This window comes from Lactuca serriola, chromosome 9, assembly GCF_051521515.1.
Source record: "Lactuca serriola cultivar US96UC23 chromosome 9, Lser_US96UC23_V15, whole genome shotgun sequence".
Taxonomy (NCBI): Eukaryota; Viridiplantae; Streptophyta; class Magnoliopsida; order Asterales; family Asteraceae; genus Lactuca; species Lactuca serriola.
Window position 1 is genome coordinate 24143991 of NC_136416.1, and position 19762 is coordinate 24163752.

General features: G+C 34.0%; 1 protein-coding gene across 1 annotated transcript; it reads left to right on the forward strand.

Moving 5' to 3' along the window:
- Positions 1-5955: 5955 nt before the first annotated feature.
- On the forward strand, positions 5956-7823 carry LOC145073841 (CCT motif family protein). The gene is made up of 3 exons (XM_079020324.1): positions 5956-6424; positions 6990-7166; positions 7332-7823. The coding sequence occupies exons 1-3, from the start codon at positions 6050-6052 to the stop codon at positions 7524-7526; spliced, it is 747 nt and encodes a 248-aa protein (XP_078876450.1). The 5' UTR covers positions 5956-6049; the 3' UTR covers positions 7527-7823.
- Positions 7824-19762: the final 11939 nt, after the last annotated feature.

A 19762-nucleotide genomic window follows, 5' to 3' on the forward strand; every position in this document is an offset into this window, starting at 1 on the left:
ACTTTTTTTAAATGCCTAGATTGGAATGTTAAAGTTTCTCTAGAAATAATAGAGACTGATAATGACCATTTGGTAATAGTAAGAGAGGATTTTGATTATTGTTTGATTGAAATAGACAGTTGTTTGCACCTCTAAAACTTATACTTGTAGCACCATGAGGTTTTGATACCATGATAGGAATGGATTAGTTGTCGAAAATCATGCTAACATAATTTGTAGTAGGAAAACTATTCAGACGTGGGTACTAAATGGGGGGGGGGGGACATGATATTGTATGTATACAAGTTGTAAGGGAGTTCTCGAGAGTCCTATTGGTTAGCACCAACAAGGATGAAAGAATTTATGTATACGTTGCAGGACCTGTAAGGTTTTATTTGACACAGTACATCATCGTGGGGTGCACAAATGTTGTTCATCACAAAGAATGATGGGACGATGTAAATATGCGTAGATTACCAAGAGTCAAAGAACGTGTAAGATCTTACTGACTACAAGAGTGTCAATTTCATGTTTCATCAGATATGATTGAACATGAGACAACAAGATAAGTGGAACTTCTAAGAGACTGTGACTATGAGGTATTATGTCACCTAGGGAAGGATAACAATGTCACTTATGCCCTAAGTCATAAGTTAAAGAAGAAATCAAACAAGATTTAAAATGATGAGAATTGATGTAAATGTCAGTTTACTGGGTGGACTGGAGAAGAGTCAAAAAGAATCCATGGAAGAGGATAAGTGGAAAGTTTTTAGATTTGTTTAACTTGTGTATGATAACACATTTAACGGGGACATGGGTGTATGATAGTCGGGAACATAATTGGTGTGTTGAGACCAACTGGAGATAGGATTTGAGAAGTTACTCATTTCCTTGGATATTTAAATGCTTGAGCACAACGAACAGGTCGTGCCAAGTGGGAAGGGAAGTGGGCCATTGGTTCTTCCTCTGGATATAAAAAATGTTCCTTTAAATTGTGTCATTGGGTGAAATATACTTGCAGGAAAAGTTATTAATGAGATCGTTCGCTTGTCTATTTATGATCAGAACAGAACCTTAGTTTCATGTCATCGGTTTGGAAGAGATTACAACGAGAAATGGATTAGCTGGTCAATAAGTTAAGGAATGTGGAGATACAACTCATGAAAGCTCAGTGAAAGTAACATAAAGGGGTCAGAGGCGACATGCGAAAACGTATGAGATAAGAAGACCAAATACCCTTAATATGTTGTTTAGTTCAAATTCCGAGGACAAAATTTTTGAAGGGGTGAAGTTTGTGATAACTCAAATTAAAATAAATATATAAATATATAGTATAAATATATTACTATAATTATGATTAAGGAATTAATTTGGAGTAAATATAGAAATTATGGAATTTTAATTCCAAAACCCATCACTTGATTAGAGTCATAAATTTGGACTTTGGGTTAACTAGAAAGGTTACAAACTTGAAAATTATAAAAGGCATGAGAAATAGAGTGGAATACCAAAAAAAAAACTGCAAGAAAGGTTAGAGAAACAAAATAGAAATCGGGGTTGAAGTTCGTGAAGGTTTTCGGAGCTATCTAGAAAATTAAGGTATGATTCTTTGATTTTAGCTTGATATGGTCCTTAATTAGTCTTATAGGTTCTCTATTACGTGTTTAGGTTCTACATAGTGTCTGAGTTTGACCAATCATTGATCTAATCGATGGAAATTTGAAATGATAAAATATTAGATAATAAAAGCTTACCTGATTTGAATTGATTTCTGAAAATTGTTTATTGTTATATGTTAGTAAATGTGGAGAAAATAAATGGTGGTTTTATATAATTATTTAGGTTTAATTTGGAAAACATATAGAGCTCTAGCAATTCAATAATGACAGAAAAGAAAAACAAAAAGAAACGGGTAAAGAGGAAGATATATTCGAATTTGTTTGTTTTATAAGTATTTGAATTAGAAGAAAGAAAAACGAAAATAAAAAGAAATAAAGATTGCCACCTCGATGGGAGTAGCATTTAAGAAAATGGAGTATCATAGCCTTCTTTCACATCTTTTTACTAAACACGAACTGGAATTTATAAAACTAGTCCTTAAAGTTTTGATAAACTGTTGGTATTATTTCTAGATAATAGTTCAACATTTTATTTCTTTGTATTGAAAAACTTAAGTTACAAGAACGCTCCTTATAGTTTTAATAGTTTGCTAACTTTCATTATTATTACTTTTATTATTATCTTTAAAACTATAAGTCTCCATGTTTTATTGATTTCATTTTTATATGAGTATTGATTTTTAAGGATAAACTTTATGTTGGAAATGTAAGGATAAAAAGAAGAAAACATATATATTTACACCAAAATATTTCAAACTTTTTAATTAATAATGTAAATGAATAATTATTAGTTGGCCGAACAAGACATCTAGACAGTTGAACCAAAATAACTTATAAGATGTTTTCTAGGATTATAAACTTGGAAAATTTGTTGGTGGAATATAGGTTGCAGGTTAGCAACAAAGTTTTGGTTAGGACTTATCGGTTGCAAGGTGAGTTTTTCGTGTTCTGTGGTTGCTCGCATATAAATGTTTATCATGTGGGTTATATGCGTTTTTTTTATTATTTATTAACAATATGTTTTACGATAAGTATGGTTGTGTGCAAATGTTATTTTAAGTTGTTTATCTATTGTGCGTTTTTTTTGGTGACATGTTTAGTGGGAACTGGTGGTTGTTTAATCGTCGTGATCATGACGGATATGTGTGATCGGCGGGGATGAGAATTAAGAATCATACTCATTTCCTTGGATATTTAAAATACTTGAGTAAAATGGATGATGAGTTGTCTCAAAGAGAAGGGAAATGAACCTTCGGTTCTTTCTCTGGATAATTAATCGTTTTCCTAAATTATGTCGTCGGGTGATATGTTTTGTTATATGAATTATTAAATATATATGATAAAACTATTTTTTTTAAGTGATGAACATGTATGTACAATACGAACTCACTAGACCCTAGGCTTATGCATTTAGAAACTTTAAATGTGCGCAACCCGGGAAACTATTTAGCTAGTGGCAGAGGAAAGGACAAGTAGGAGGATTAATCAAGAAGGAAACAAAGGAATTCTGCGAAGACGTAACACCTGAAACTCTTCGGTTGAAGACTTTATATTATTTTATTTTTCTTTCACTGTAGTTTAGTTTATAAGTAAATTCATAATTGATCTTGGGAGATGTTGGAACGACAATTTTTCATTTAATCGATATTTGAAAATTGGGGTGTTACAACACACATTCTCACTAATTAAATAATCTATAAGACTATTATACACTTATTATTATTATTCTCATTTATGTCATAATGTTTGTCATAATGTTTATTGGGTCGTATTCTGTCAGAATGAAAATGAATGAAAAACGATGTGTGAGAACCTAAATAAATAATAATTAACGAGAATGCATGAAAATGACGATATTTTTGTAAGGTTGAACGTATTCGCATTGCTAAACAACTTATTCTTTTAGTAATTCTCATAGCATACGATATCCGCACAATAATTAGTTAAAATATATATATATATATATATATATATATATATATATATATATATATATATATATATATATATATATTAGTACTTTTATCCATTATAGTAATATATATTATTTTTAATCAATAATAACATTATGTTTTACCTTTTTACCAATATACAAAATACCAATATACAAAATGTACTTATATTTTTTACTAAATTTCAAAAATAGTCCCCGTGCTTTTACGAATATCATAATTTTGGTCCAAGTTTTCGATTTGTATCGATTTGGTACATGTGGTTTATAATTGTTTTAATGTGGGTCATGAGTGTACATGACGTCTAAATTGAGCTGTTAACCTATTACACGTGAGATGCTCATGACGGTAATATGGTCCAAATGGTTGTTCTCTTCCTGCAGAAGAAGTTTAATAAAAAGAATGGATGAATTAATTTCTCTTTTAAAAATGAAAAATCCCTATCGGTGGCAACCATCACACAAAAAACCCCTCATTGGTTGGTCTCTAACTCAAAATACCACTGCTAAAAACCTCGACACGTACTTTGTTATCGGAGATGAAGCTCAGGTGTAACAAAAGTGTTGGAAAAAATCATTTTCTACGGTCGTGGAAGGCCAACACCAATCTAAGAATTAACTTTCTTTTGGTTCGCATATATGCAACCATCTTTTGATCGGTTCCATAGTTTGGTGCATGTTTGGATGAATTCGACATGAATAATGTCTGTATTATTTCCTTAATCAACCTAGGTAATTATATTATCCCAATTATATGTAGAAATTAACCGAAGTAATATGAAGGTGGTCCGATATATTTATATTTAGTAGCATAAGATGTAGGCTTATATGACCACCATAAGGTGTAGGCTTATATCACCACCACCACCACCACGACCATCATCATTTATATTCTACTATATGATCTTATTTCCTTCAAATAACAACACATATATAAAGTTTTATTACAAAAGTCTTAATAATTTACCATTTTTGGTCCCTCATTAACTTTTTACCACATTAGTTTATAAAGTTGACACTTTTAGTCCCCAAACTTTGATATTCTCTACTGCTAGCCACAAAGGGTTTAAAAGTTTCCCAATTTTGGTCCCTGACATTTACCGAATGTGACTCCTCAAGTTTTTGCCATATTAGTTTGTGGAGTTGCCTCTTTTGATCACCCACCTTCGATATTCTACTATATAATCTTATTTTCTCATATAAAACACATATTTAATTACCAATGATAGTAATAGATATCAAATAAAATATTTGTAGTACTATATAAGAGCATTGCAAATACAAATAAAATAAATATTTCAAAGTACAATGCTCTAATTAGAAAAAAAAAACACTAATATGAGACAAAGCCCGCAATTTTTTTACTAGTTTATTATTTAGCATATATCATGATTGTAAATTTTATATACTCAACTGGTTATGCAATTTCGTCTAATTTATTATGATAACATATATCATGATTGAAAATTTTAAATACTCTATGTATATACGATGAAAAGCGAACATTCTAAAAGCTCTTGCATATAAGATGAAACATAAGGTAAGTGGTGGGGATGGGTCTAGCTTAGTAGGTTCGATGTCTAGTCAAAGTGCAAGTTGGAAGAGGATGCAAGAATATTATGGTATTTCACAGCAGATTTTTGGCACAAATGGTATACTCTACTCTACTAAATTGGACCATCCCCACCCCTTAAAACGCCACTGTTCTACATAGGGACGGCATCTTCTTGGCTTCTTTGACTATTTTTATTTCTTTAAATAAATTAGAACCCACGGTTATACTTTTCTGTTCTCTCTTTTTTTACATCAAATAAATTAAAATTAAAATGGTAACAATTTAAATTAATATTAATTGCTCGTCTAGTTCTTAAAAAAAACAAAATATTTTATTATTAGATCTTAGTGTTGAAATAGTTTTGCTTTATGAACCTTTTTTTTTTTTAATTATACTTCTTAAATAAACTAAATAGAAACAAGTCTTTCTTTTTTCCGATATAGATTCCAATCTTTTATAGATTTTTTGTCAAAATAAGTCCACCCATCACATTTTAGAGATTTTTTGAACATTATATAGTTTTCACTTCAGCTATTTACCTTTTTTAACACACAGAAACAGATTGATATATAACTTTTAACATTTATATAATTCGTCTACAATTCATAATTACACACGTAGTTCTTTTAAAATAGACATAAATCTAGCTACATAATAAAAGTAAACTAAATAGAGAGTCAACGGAATTTACGAAGACTTTCTGAAGAGAAAATAAGTCATTTCAATCCAATTATTCAAGTGCTCGATAATAAGTAGGCATAAATGTCTTCGAGTCAATTGGAACGAAAGTCAACGATCAGTGACGTCATATAACCATATTCGAACGTCATCTTTGAGCTTATATAAAGATGTGGCTTATTTTGAGACTACTATACACAACACACAACACAAAACACACTCCTCTTTCGTTTCAACTTTCAACTACGATTTAACACTCCACACGCCATGTACGGACACAGTGATCAAAACAATGACTCATATACCTTCCCACCAGAATTTCTCGCAGGACTAGGACCAGTGGCACCGATACCTCAGCCGTATGCGACTGCCGATTGCTTCCTACCACCACCACCTTTGGCCATTCCTCCATACGAGTTGGACTCAGTGTATGCAACAAGCAGTGGAGGATATGACTCTCCGAGTTATACTGCAAGTCCGAGCATAGCAATACAAAGGAGTGGTAGTAGCCATTCGATTACTAGTCACTTCCATAATAACCGCTTCTTTAATCAACTCGTTTCGTCCCCTACTGAGTTAATGGACTCAGAGGGGAGCAGTTCCATCACCATGCGAAGGGTTTTTAGCGCAGAAGATTTGCAGGTTTTGTCTTGTATATATATACATAATTAAACAAAGTTTTGATTTTTTTGCCATTTTAAAGACTAAATCGACCATGAACAAGTTTAAGATTACCTGAAATTTATGATGACTATATATATGTTCAATAAGTCGATTCTTTGAAGCGAATACAACAGTCGTTTAAGTATACATTTGTTGACATAAGAATACGTTACTTTTATTGACATATTTTCAAGTATTTAATTAACTATTAAACATATCATGAAATTTATGATAGATTATGTTTCATAGTTAATTTTAAACTAAATAATATTATTCAATATATGTCATCTCCAACCATCTGTTTCACTTGTGCTTATAGATAGACCCCTACAGCGTTCTAAAGAATGCTAACCCCACCATGGCACCACATATGTTTAGTCTCAATCACGAGGACTTGACAAAAAGAAAACACAAAAAAGTGTCCAATATCATCTTTAATGTCAAAATTCATCAAGTTAAACATTTCTGTTTTTCTGTTATTTAAATATATAATAGTGTACCTTGTACGTATTATGAATTAACTTAGTTACTTTTATATATATAGGGAACAAATATGGTGCAAAATCACTATCACCGATCAGAAAGTCCATTGTCAAGTGAAAGCAATAGTATCATAGAAAGCATGAACAAAGCCTGTCGTTATTCGCCAGATGAGAAAAAGGAAAGAATCGAGAGGTACAGAAATAAGAAAACCCAACGCAATTTCACCAAGAAAATAAAGGTAAACAAACTATGCTTATATATTGGTTATATCTATTTTCTATCATGAAGAGTACAAAAAGACTAATAAAATGAATAAAACAAAAGGTACATTTGTTAATTAGTGTTCTACTTTCCGGTTTTATAATTGATAATAAATATTTATTTCTGTTATATATATATGTAGTATGTATGTAGGAAAACATTGGCAGATAGCAGACCTCGTATAAGAGGAAGATTTGCCAGGAATGATGAAATTGAAAAAGCAATAGAGCATCAGTGCACGAGTCAAGGAGGCACAGAAGAAGGATTCTATGATGAAGATGATGACAATTGGATGAACAATTTTATTGATTCATTCCCACCAAATCTCATTCCATAAATCTTGAAATGCTACTTTCTTAATCTTATTTTCACATAAAAACTCAAAGATGTGCAAAAAAATTGAGAGTTGGGACACTCGTGTTTGGCTATTATTAAATATGACATCCCAATTTTATTTGTTTTTTGAGGTTTTATTGGGAGATTTAATGTCTAGCTAGATATATAAGATTTTGGTTTTCGATTTTTTTTAATTATGTCAAGAGTTTTGGTGTAATAAACTAAGGTTCTGACTCTAGTTTCCTGCCCTGTAAATTCTTTATTAAACATGAAATATTCATAGTGTCTTTATAGTTAATTAAGGGTCAATTTTAACATTTCTTTATCTTCTTATTTCATTCAAATTGGAAGAAAAGGACCCATCACTTTTTTGGTGATAATATTGGAACTAATGCATTACATGCAATAAAAAGAATGCACTTAATTAAATGTTCTTCAACGGAAAGGGTGAGTGACCCATAAGAGTCTTCACATCGAACAACTTTTACTGTTTTAATTTGGGTGAAAGTTGGTAGAAAGAAGTTAATTGAAAAATATGTTTTTGCGGTGTGTTTAAATAAAGTTGCAACATACTACTAGAAAACATAAACATGAACAACCAAATAAAAACAGACCAAAAGAAGAAGCACATAATGTGTTTATATGCGTTGTTGGTCACATTTGCAGGACCACGCCCAAAGAACGATCTATAAAATCTCTCATTTTCTAAACAAGCTATAACATCATATATATATATATATATATATATATATATATATATATATATATATATATATATATATATATATACACTGAGAAAAGTATAAATTATTAAGTGATGATGATTACATTTGCTTCCTCCATATATGGCTCATTATATGTAATTAGAGGATATTATATTGTGTGCTGAGAAAGGCAATTCACTACAACAATTTCGCCTTTTAGCAATCATGGTTTTAGGAACGGCATTGTTGTTGGACGACTTACAAAACGCTTTGTAAAATTCCAGTCTAGCACGCGATGGCAGTTTCTACACATTATCGAAAAACATCCGAGGAAATATCATAAACTCGTTATTGTTGGATGTTCCTACACTTTGTAGTGAATTGCCTTTGTCTAGCACACAATATAATATCCTCAAAGTACATATAATTAACCATATATGCAGTGACCGAGCATATATGCAGTGGCGGAACCAGGATCAAAATAAAGGGGTATCCCGAACCAATGGATTCGGTTTATTGGTTTTTCAATTTTCCAAACTTGGTTTCGGGTTTAAACCCAAACCCATTTGAATGTTTAACTTGTTGAGAATTGAAAAGTTTGTGCTGCTTTTATAACAGATGTATAGGCGCTATGTGCTATGTTTCATGTTATGGCCGATGTAGAACAATTTTAGAATTATAAGAAATAAGAAAGAAGTTGAAGTGATATAGGATAGAAACCGGTAAACAAAAAAATGCACCTATGTTAAGGCCAAGATTAGAACTTCCAACCTCCAGAAAAACACCCTATTGTCATAACCAACTAAACCAACTAAAGCTTTTGTTATTTTTTCGCAAAACATATTTATATTAAGGACCGGAACATAAACGAAATTTTTCGGAAAAATTTATACTACTGAAATTTTTTTGTGGGGCATCCCGGGATCTAATGTAGATCCGCCAATGCATATATGGAGGAAGCAAATGTAATCATCACCACTTAATATTTTATACTTTTCTCAGTTTAGCTATATATATATATATATATATATATATATATATATATATATAACTTAAGTATATATAAGATACTACACCAATACATACCCATCCCAGTCGACAAATCCTAATCCATGATCATCTAGAAGAAATTATCACCTAATGAAATCGTTTTAAAACATTGGTTTGACTACACGGTTAGGAGATTCCTTGGTTGATCTAAGACATGAACGCAAATCAAGCCATCAGAGTATTTGATAAATATGGTATCTCATTTCATCTAAATATATGGTTTATAAGTCTACACTAGCAATGTAATTTATAAGATTGTCTAGAATAATCAGGTGTTGTCATCTTACTCTAGTAGATGACCAAACATACCTAACCGGTTGTGATACAAACCCACCATTTTTGGTTTTCCAAAAAAAATATGACTACTACACTCCGTTACCTCAGAATTAGACAACCCAATATCCAACTTAATTGAGCTAGACATTTTTTTATAAGTTGTAACACCTGTTTTCCAGGTATTTTCCATTCTTGGATCAAAAGAAATAATCTTTGAAAATATGGTCCTTACACTGGGCGTACATCAAGTGTACATTGGGCATAAGTCATTAATGATGGATTCGAGATTCATGTAGTATGCGAGGCGTACTTAAGGAGTACACAGGGCGTACTCAAGCTGAGCTCAAACCCTAATTTTTTTATGGTTAAGATCATATTTAAAGGCCTTATGGCCTTTGAGGCCCCCTTTATCATCATCCTCCACTTACTCTTTCTGTCATTTCGAAACCCTAATCCTTGAGAGCTTGTTTTGGACTTTTAGAGTGTTCTTGGTGCCTTGTGAAAGAATAAGAAGTCCACCATTGAGGATAGGTGGGCTTAGAGCTTGAAGATCCAGAACTTTCATCACCTTTGCAAGCTTGTGGAGGTATAAAGTTCTCACCTTTATGGTTAAATGATTATATCTAGGTTAGAGCCTTGATTTGCAAGCTTTTGGTCCCATGGTTTTGGTTGTTATGAGTAAAAAGCTACACCATAGCTCAAGTTTGTCATTTTATGTTGTTTCTGAGGATCTTGTGTCATAAAAATGAAATTTTTGTTGCTATTTCTCACTCATGCAAGAGTTTAAGGCTATTAAAGAGTGTTATGTACTTAGGTTTTGGTTTGGGCTCTATTAAGCCATGCAAAAGCTTAAAGTCGATGACTTTATCACTTAAGACCTTCCTAAGATTAAGATCTATGAGTTAGACATTTAGTCTTTAGGTATTAAGAGCTTAAAAGTGGTTTTGGACAATAGAGGGTTCATAAACATGTAGGACGCAACGCATAACTAGGTATGCCCCATTTCCTTTTCTATGGAAACTTAGTACGCATGGCGTAAGGAAGGATTATGCATCGCGTACTCCTAGAAGTGTACTTGGGCCATTTTCCGGCCTTGGGCCATGTTTGGTTAGGTCTAGCTTGGAAAGGGTAGAATGGACTTTTACCCTAATAAGATAGAATATGAAATAGGCCTTTGATTATGGGTTATTACCCAAATTATTAACTAGGGTTTGTTTTGGATATGTTCAATGTGAGGAGCCTTTGTCACAACAGCTCGAGTGTGTGATTATTTTGTCATCGGATTTAGCTGAGTCTTCAAACTATACTATGTATGGTTCTAGTTGTCTTTGTGATACTTGCATAGAAGACTATGGGGGTATCCTGTGTCATTTTATGAAAGAGCATAGGGTAGCCCATGACATTTATATGAAAGACGATGGGGGTAGCTCATGGAATTTGCATGAAAGACCATAGGGGTAGCCCATGGCACTTGCATGTTAGACCATGGGGGCAACCCATGACATTTCAAAGAAAGACTATGGGGGTAGCCCATGGTACCTGGCTTTTAGACCATGGGGCAGCCCATGACATTTCAAGGAAAAGACCATGGGGGTAGCCCATGTCAATTGTATTTATGATATGTGGTATTTTGGAGAACTCATTAAGCGTTGTGCTTACAATTTATGTTTATGGTTTCAGGTACTTCTAGTTCGAAGGGGAAGGGTCCGACATGATCTCACAACATCCACCAGTGTTCTACATTTTATGATTTTTATTTGTACTTTGATAACTATCTTCTACATTGTCACACTTTGATGGTTTTTGAAATGTATGGTTGATGGTTTTGGTTGATTTAAAAATAAAAAATTTTAATTTGTATTTTTGGGACGTTACAAGTTGGTATTAGAGCCTTGGTTTAAGGGATTTGGGTACACTCTCGGGTGTGTCTGAACTCAAACTGAGGAATTGATAAAAAGAAAAAGATTTTCCAAAAAGCTTTTATAAAAGAAGGGGTGTGATGCGTGAAATCGGTCGAGCTCAAGTAAGTATTTTCCAAAATACCCATAAATGTTTATTATTCCCGTATGTGTCTACGTGTATATCATCCTATACTAGGGATAAGGATCTGCTCAGAATTTTATGATGGAATGCTAGGAGAGATGCATTTATATGGCTATTGTATGATCCTCTAGAACCACATGCTAGAATGGATTACAGATGATATGATAGAGTGGCCTGATTAGGCAGTGCACTGGTTAGAACTCGATGCTTGAATGCTACTTGCTTTGTGGTTTTAGGAACATCTATTAGTATAAATTAACTATCAAGCGAATATGCTAGGTTACATGTTCCAATGATTAGATAATTTTAGAAGGTTAGGTTTACTCCATTGCGCAACTCTTGTTTGAGTCCAACCATTGTAGTGTGAGACATTGCAGTCGAAGAATTATCTAGTTCGTGTTGCATGTAGTTGTATTCGTAAAGCAGTTAGAGGGTATTAGTGGAAATTTCTTCTATAGTTGATAGTAGAGACAATTGTGAACAGGATCCTAGGAGGACCTAGGAAGTATGTTAGCATGTCGGATGCGTTGTTAGCAGGATTTTTGAATGATTTGAAGTAAGGTAGTCACTTAGGGGATTCAGGACGGATCTTGATAAAAGTACGAATGGGTGTGGAAGGTAGTATTGGTCCCGTACTACTGAAAGTATAGGATTTGTACTCAATACAAGGGAAATCACGGGGATACTAAGAAACTCGCTAAGTGAGGAAATTCTTCGAGTGTTTTTTTTAATGGATTTATTGTCTATTTTCAGTATGGTGGTCAATCAAGGTGGTTTAGGTCTTGGTGAGGGATCGCGTTTGGGCTCTGGAGTCGAACCCTTGGACGAGAAGATGTGAGAGTTCATTTCTTCGTAGATCACTTGTGATATTCTTGAGCAAACTCATGTGATCTTTGGTATGATTAACAAGAGTATTGTAGAGATGTTGGATGAGCGTCTAGGAACATTTCATACTAAGATTATGGCTATGGTGGGTGGACACTCTCTGACTTTTTGAGAGTTTCTTGTATGTGGGTCTATTGAGTTCTTTGGGAGGAAGGACCCCATTGCTAGTAGATGGTGGTTAGCGTACATCGGGAACGCCTTCCGGACTAGCTTTTGCCCTGAGGTGTCGAAGATCAGATTTGCATCCTACATTTTGAAAGACAGAGTCTGTGATTGGTGGGAGGAGGTAGACCATGCTTTGGGAGGCAACGTTTTTAAGATGATGTCTTGGGAGGATTTTGTGATGAGATTCAGCAGTTAGCAAGGAAGTTTCAGGACCTTCGCAAGACTACTGAAATTGTGGCGGAGATCACTGCCATGTTCCGTGAGAGGGATTTATTGATTCTGCAGTATGTTGCGGACGAGGAGATGAAGAATGCAAGGTATCATGACATGCTGAAGGATGAGATTCAGGAGTTTGTGAGCGTGTCTAGCTATAGGACCTTGGAGGATATGATAGTGAGGGCCTAAGAATGGGAGATTGATTTGGAGACTGTGAGGAAAAGGAATCGGTTCAGACTCAGGTGTCATAGGGCTCAGCGAAGAAGCCCAAGGATTTTGATTCTCGGTCAAAGGGCCAGCAGGGCCGGGGCCACTATGGTAAGTGTGTCAAGACGCTTGATGGCGTTTGCAGGGCAGGTGGTTTTGGTTGCTACAAGTACGGAAAGACTGGTCACTCTACAGGGACTGTACTTAGTGATCAGGTCTTATTTACTTCCATTGCAATCAGACGAGACACAAGCAGGCCGATTGTCCAAGGTTGGCCGGAGGAGTAGTTACAACCCCTGCTCCAACGACATAGAGGATCATTGATGGCCGCGAGGGAAAGGTAGAGGCGCCATTTGTGAGGAGTCGATCTTTCCAGCTGACAGCGGAGGAGGCTCGTGCATCACTAGATGTTACTGATGGGTTTTGGTCTTAAGAACATCCTATGTGCTCATACAAACCCTAATGCTTGGATCTAGGTTTCTCTATTGTACATGCAAGTTATCCAAGACTATAAACCCTAGATCTACAATATGATAACCAATATAACATATAATTAGTGTTTAGATCATACCTTGATTGTTATATAGCAATAACAATCCCAATTCCTCCTTGTATTGACTTTAGAAAGCTTAGAGTCACAAATGTCACTCCTCTAATGGTTCACAAACACCAAGAGCAAAAGGATGAAGTGGAGAGGTGAAAGAGGCTGCCCTAAAACGTGTGAAACCCTAGGAGAAGTCTTAGCCACGTTTTTAGGTCATAAGGGATCTATATATATATATATATATATATATATATATATATATATATATATATATATATATATATATATATATATATATATATATATATAGGAGGCTATTAGGGTTATCTAACAAGGAAACCCTAATTTGGATGCTTAAGCCCTAAGCAACCCATGGATCCCTTTCCTTAAGGCCTTGGACGATTTCTTCTTGGGTTTCCCCATAGAATTCGTCCACTCCTTAAATATAAGGCAATCCATGGCCCAAATTGCAATTATCTTATAATTACAATTCCAGTCCCTTAAGTTTAATTAATCCCTTTTAGTCACAAAACTAATTACCAATTAATTATTGACTAATATTAATTAAACAATATGATTTCTCCTTTAATATATTATTCTCATAATATATTAATAAATCATATTTAATCCTTTCTCTCCATAATTCATCCTATCAAGTTGCTTTGGTGAAGGCAACCCAAAAGGACCTTGCACCATCGGGTCAAGTACATACCAAAATAGTTATGGACTTAGACACTAATCCAACAGTCTCCCACTTGGATAAGTCTAATAACTATTATGCGTATGACTTCAGATCCTGATCTGCAATCGTAGCTTTCCAAAGCCGCTGTCAACTCTGATCCTATCAAATACGCGTGTCCTTTAGATAAGGGATCATATATTCCTCCATTCTAGATATCGTATGAGACATGATTTCAAATCATTCTCTTTGTACTATTTCTCGATTTCCGATTTATGACGACTGACTAATTGAACAAATCAAATTAGCCCTAGCCCGGCCGAGCATTTACGTTTGTCATCACTAAATCATCGAGGGGCCCAAAGATATCGCTTTTATCCTACTTTGGATAAAAGGAATGGATAAACTTTGATACAATGCTTGCTTGCACTCACTCACCGAATTACACACAATAATATGTTTTATAACACCAAGTTACTAGTGCGTTTACATATTATCAATGTGCAACCGATTCGCAAGATACAACTCACACATCTCGGTTTCAAGAATATAAGATGTTATCGTCTCACCAATCACTCGTGACACAATCCATGTAGTGATCCAAGTGAGCGTGGGTTTAATCCAATGCTCAAATTCATATTCATAAGCACTCATGAACGTTGCAGCAAACATTTGCTTATGTCTAATACTTTTTAGACAATCCACACATCAATTCACGACAGTCTTCATTCATACCTACTTCCAACATATGAACGACTGTGGCCCGTTCGAATAATTTGATTGTTCTTAACCAATTAAATTATTCAGGAAGTCAAAACATGCAAAGTGAAACACAAGAATAATACTAATCCTATATGGCCTCAAACCTTTGAGCATAAATAAAACACCTTTTATTTATCACCATATTGATTACTCATTATTTGTCGTTTCGGTTAATCAACTTCTTACTTGAATTATCACACTTGTCCCATGCTCTTAGCATGCACACAATGTTTACCTATGGTTCTTACTTTGTAAAATAGATCAAATTGAACACATTTCCAATCATTCTCATTTCACAACTCCAAGTCCTTTTTCATAAGTGAAAGAATATCAAATTCTTGCCACTTATAGAATATGCTAGATTCTAACATTTTATGCAATGATCCTTTCGTAATATCACTGCACCAAAGTCACAAAGACTATTGCCAATTATATTACAAAGTCCTCTATCGGATATTGTTACAATACAATTCCTTAGATATGATGTCTCTCACTCAAAGTACATTCCTTTGAACATCCTTTTGCATAAAAGTTTCTAATCTAGTCATAGATTTTCAATATTCAGTTCCCAATATGGACACGTTTCCATAATTTCGATATGACAACTCATTCTTAATAGAATCTTATCTATTCATAATAATGTCGATATGGTCCATCCAATATGGAAAAATTTCCATATTTTCCATATGACAACTCATTTTTAATAGAATATTTTCTATTCATAATAATGTTGATACGGTCCACTTAATACCATGCTTCCAACTACTCACAAGCAACCAATCCTCGTCGAACTTTGGATTGTCCTTTGATAGTTGTTTAATTATTTTAGTCAAAACCAATTCTTGTCCTTTTTCCCTCTAAATGCGCTAGACATTTGGAAAATTTTAAAATGGTCAAATATTATAGCATTTGCAATCGATCCAATACCCGAAGCGTATGGGACACGATGCAAAATGTCTTACATAAAGATTTGATACTTCATCAATCTTCTGACATAATGTTTTATTTGCTATGTTCTCAAAATTCGAATTGTGAAGAGGAATGTCGTAATCATAATCGAAATTTTAAGATCACACTATGTTTCTTTGACTAAGTTATTAACATTCCACAACCTAAGCCTTTAGATTTGAAATGAAGCATAATATTCTCTCCCTTAATTATAGCAAAACAACTTTACCACTCTTGCGACTTTGCAAAGTATAACTCTTGTTTTCTATAATTAATATTGCTAACTTGCAATACGTGCCTTAGTAATCATACAATCATAACATTTATGCTCCCACTATCATGATGATTATTATAAACATAACACTTATGCTCCCACTAGCTTCGACATGTATTCATAAACATCTTAACTTTCAGAAAAACAATACCTATTGAATTTCATAAGTCCATGTTTCTAATACTTAATGCTTTGATAACCTTTTATCAAGGCTTTTTGAACTTATACACCTTTGCCTTAGATAGTTCATATGTGTGTCTAAACAATTTCCAAACCTCACATTTCAAATTATGGAAAGGGTTACCGTAACCATAATCGAATTCGAGAATGCAATTTTACAATCACTATCTTCTTAAAATCTTTCTTAGTGAAAGCATTTCCTCACAGTCATTTTCACGAAGGAGGGAATCTTATGACACTTAGATTTTAATGGTGTATGCGTTCCTATCCATGTGAATTTGTCAAAACCAAAGTTCACGACAAATTCAAACTCATATGGACCGAACTTTCTTAATCTTGATTTCTTGCCTTATGGTAGCATAGCTGCCCACCATGTCTTCCAAGTAGTTAAGCAGCTCACCTTTTCCTATCAATGTAATTTTCATTCATTAAAGTCCTTGCCTTTTATGCATTCAAATGAGAACTCATGGGACTCACATGCATAATTAACTCAACTGGAATGGCATAGAAAGAAAATAATGTTAACACGATAGGTTGTAAACCTCAACTCGTGTGCTAGTGATGATCGATAAGGTCTATTTTGATTTTTCTTGAAACCTTTCAAGACCATTAAGACTCCCATTGACTCCTTGACAGATAAGATTCTCTTGTCAATAAACATTTCTTGACAAACAAATATTCAAGAGTTAGTGTAGTTTTTATCAAAACACTTCATAAATTGGTCCTAGTTGGTCTTTGTCTTATCCAAGACATCACAACTTTTCCACATTTGATGAATGCTATAAACCTTCTTAATACTTATCACTCAATGTCGCAATCTTAACTCTAAGACTTGTTTTGGAATGAAGTATGATTGACCTCTTTATTTAACCATTTCTTCAATTCTTGATTCCTCTTCTTAGATATACAATTGTACTAAGACTCACTTAGAGGATCAATTGAGATATGGTTCTTAATCATTAAGACCTATCATAAAGCATAAAAGGTACTCTCCCTTCTTCTCAGAATGGAGAAACTTTTTATCTTTCTGCCTACTTGATTCTTCTTATTCGTTTTGCTATTGATTTAAACCTTTTTAATCAATTCAGAATTACACTTAATCTTATAAGTATAATCATATTTACTAAACCTTTAGTAAATCATGACGAATATCTTTTTTACTCTTATGGTGGACTTGATTAACACGCAACTTTGTGTATTCGATCTCCTAGTCCTTCACTTGACACTTTGTCAATGAATTAGTCTAATTTCCAAATATGAAATTTCTCATTCATCGTGTAACCAAGTTGCATGATTCCAAGTTTCTGTCCAATTGAAACTTGGGTGATGAGAAACTTTCCTTATTCGGTAAATTCTTCGACATTTCCACAAATAACATAATAAGAACCAAATCCATTATTGCTAATAATAGAAACATTCAAACATCTATTTTTCATATACACCATTGCAAGGATAAATAAATAATATAAAATCAAAATTTATTTTATTGCGGAAAAAATTTGTCCTTACAATGCAATTCATTGAAAAACTATGCTAATACATCTTTCTTAGCAATCTAATTCTAACTCTAAGTAGTAGCTCAAGAATCTAATCTTCGAGAAATGCGATCGAAATCCATTCCTTCACGGTTAGATTCTGCTCACTTCTTCCCTTAAGCTTCCTTTCTTTTCTTCGATCCTACAAAACATCAATTGTAATCTTATCACATTATGTATTAAGAATCTAGAATAGAAGCTAAAAAAGAGTTAGTTAATGTATTTTACCTATATTAGAGCCATACGTTTCGACTCTCCCATCTCTTAGATCTCTTAGGTAAATGGGGCAGCTTCGTCTCCAATGCCCTTTCTCTTGGCAATAAAAGCAAATTGACTCTTTTGGAACATGATATGGAACTACTTCAGACATTGCCTTTCTCTTATGATCAAACTTTTCGATCATAGCATGTCTTTCGTTGCCATTGTCTATATCCATAGAGGTCTTGAAGGCAGATTCACCAATCAACTTTGCTTTTCTATTGCGCCAAACCATTATTGATTCAGTAGCAATAAGCATATAGGTGAGATCTATAAGGGTCACGTCGCGTTTCATCATATAGTACTCTCTTACGAACTCACTATATGAGTTAGGAAGTGACTGAAGAACCCAATCAACAGCCATTTCCTCACAGACAACGGATCCTAACATTCTTAACCTATCAATGTGTGACTTCATCCCTAGGACGTGTGCACACACCGACTTTCCTTCTTTATGTTTACTTGCCAAAAGGGATTGAGTGATCTTGAAATTTCAAGCCTTTCAACTTGTGGGTTAGGGAGAATAATTGGAGGAGGTGGAGGAAGTAAAGCATGATTTCTTGTTCCTCGATCGAATCGTGGAATACCATCTTCACGTGGAATGCTTGTTCCACGAGATTTGGGAAGACCATAGTTGTCGAACTTTGACATCTACAAAACGGTAGAAAACGAATTCAAGTTAGTTGATTGATTGAGTCCTTAGTAAATCACCCAAATGAGATACTAAGGCTAAGACCCAACACAATATTCTACAACTCGGGAGAGGGATGCCGTAACCCAAATTGCAGAACATTTGAAGGTAAGTGAATGACGATTCACTAATTTTCCACCATGAAAAACGAAAAAGAAATTTAAGTTTTAAATTTATGAAAACTCCTAGATCCTTTGAAATTCATTGAACATTTCAATGGCATGTTTAAATCTCGATATGCCCCTCTCGTTGGTGACTGGGATGTCGAGGATCACAAAGCGGGTGTGAATAACCATGCAAACTTACATGGTGCCCTCACATGTTACAGTCACCTATTCGATGTGCCGGTAAACAACAGACGCTCCACCGAACTATGACAAACATTGAGTCACCCTTTGCTACCTTTGCTTAGAACCATTTAGTGTACCGGTAAACCACACACGCTCCACTAACGTCTTCGCAAGCACAAAGTGTAATTTCATGGAATTGCATCAATTCACTTTTGCCTAAGTAACTAAGATTGGGAATTTGTAAAACATTTAGTTACTTTTGTACTTCACTATACTTATAATGGAAGGTTTCATCCTATCCTACCCGTTCGGCTAACGACCCTCCACTAGTCAAGAGTGCGGTGGGTAAGAGTGAATACCCATTCAATCGCTATTTTATAAGCAATTTCCTTAAACACCCCTTATAGACCAACTTCGTGAATGAGGCCTAATAACGGTAAGACTGACTTTTACTCATACATATATATAATGTTAGACTTTTAATGTTATATATATAGTATAGGGTGTATTTTACAACTTTTAAAATACTA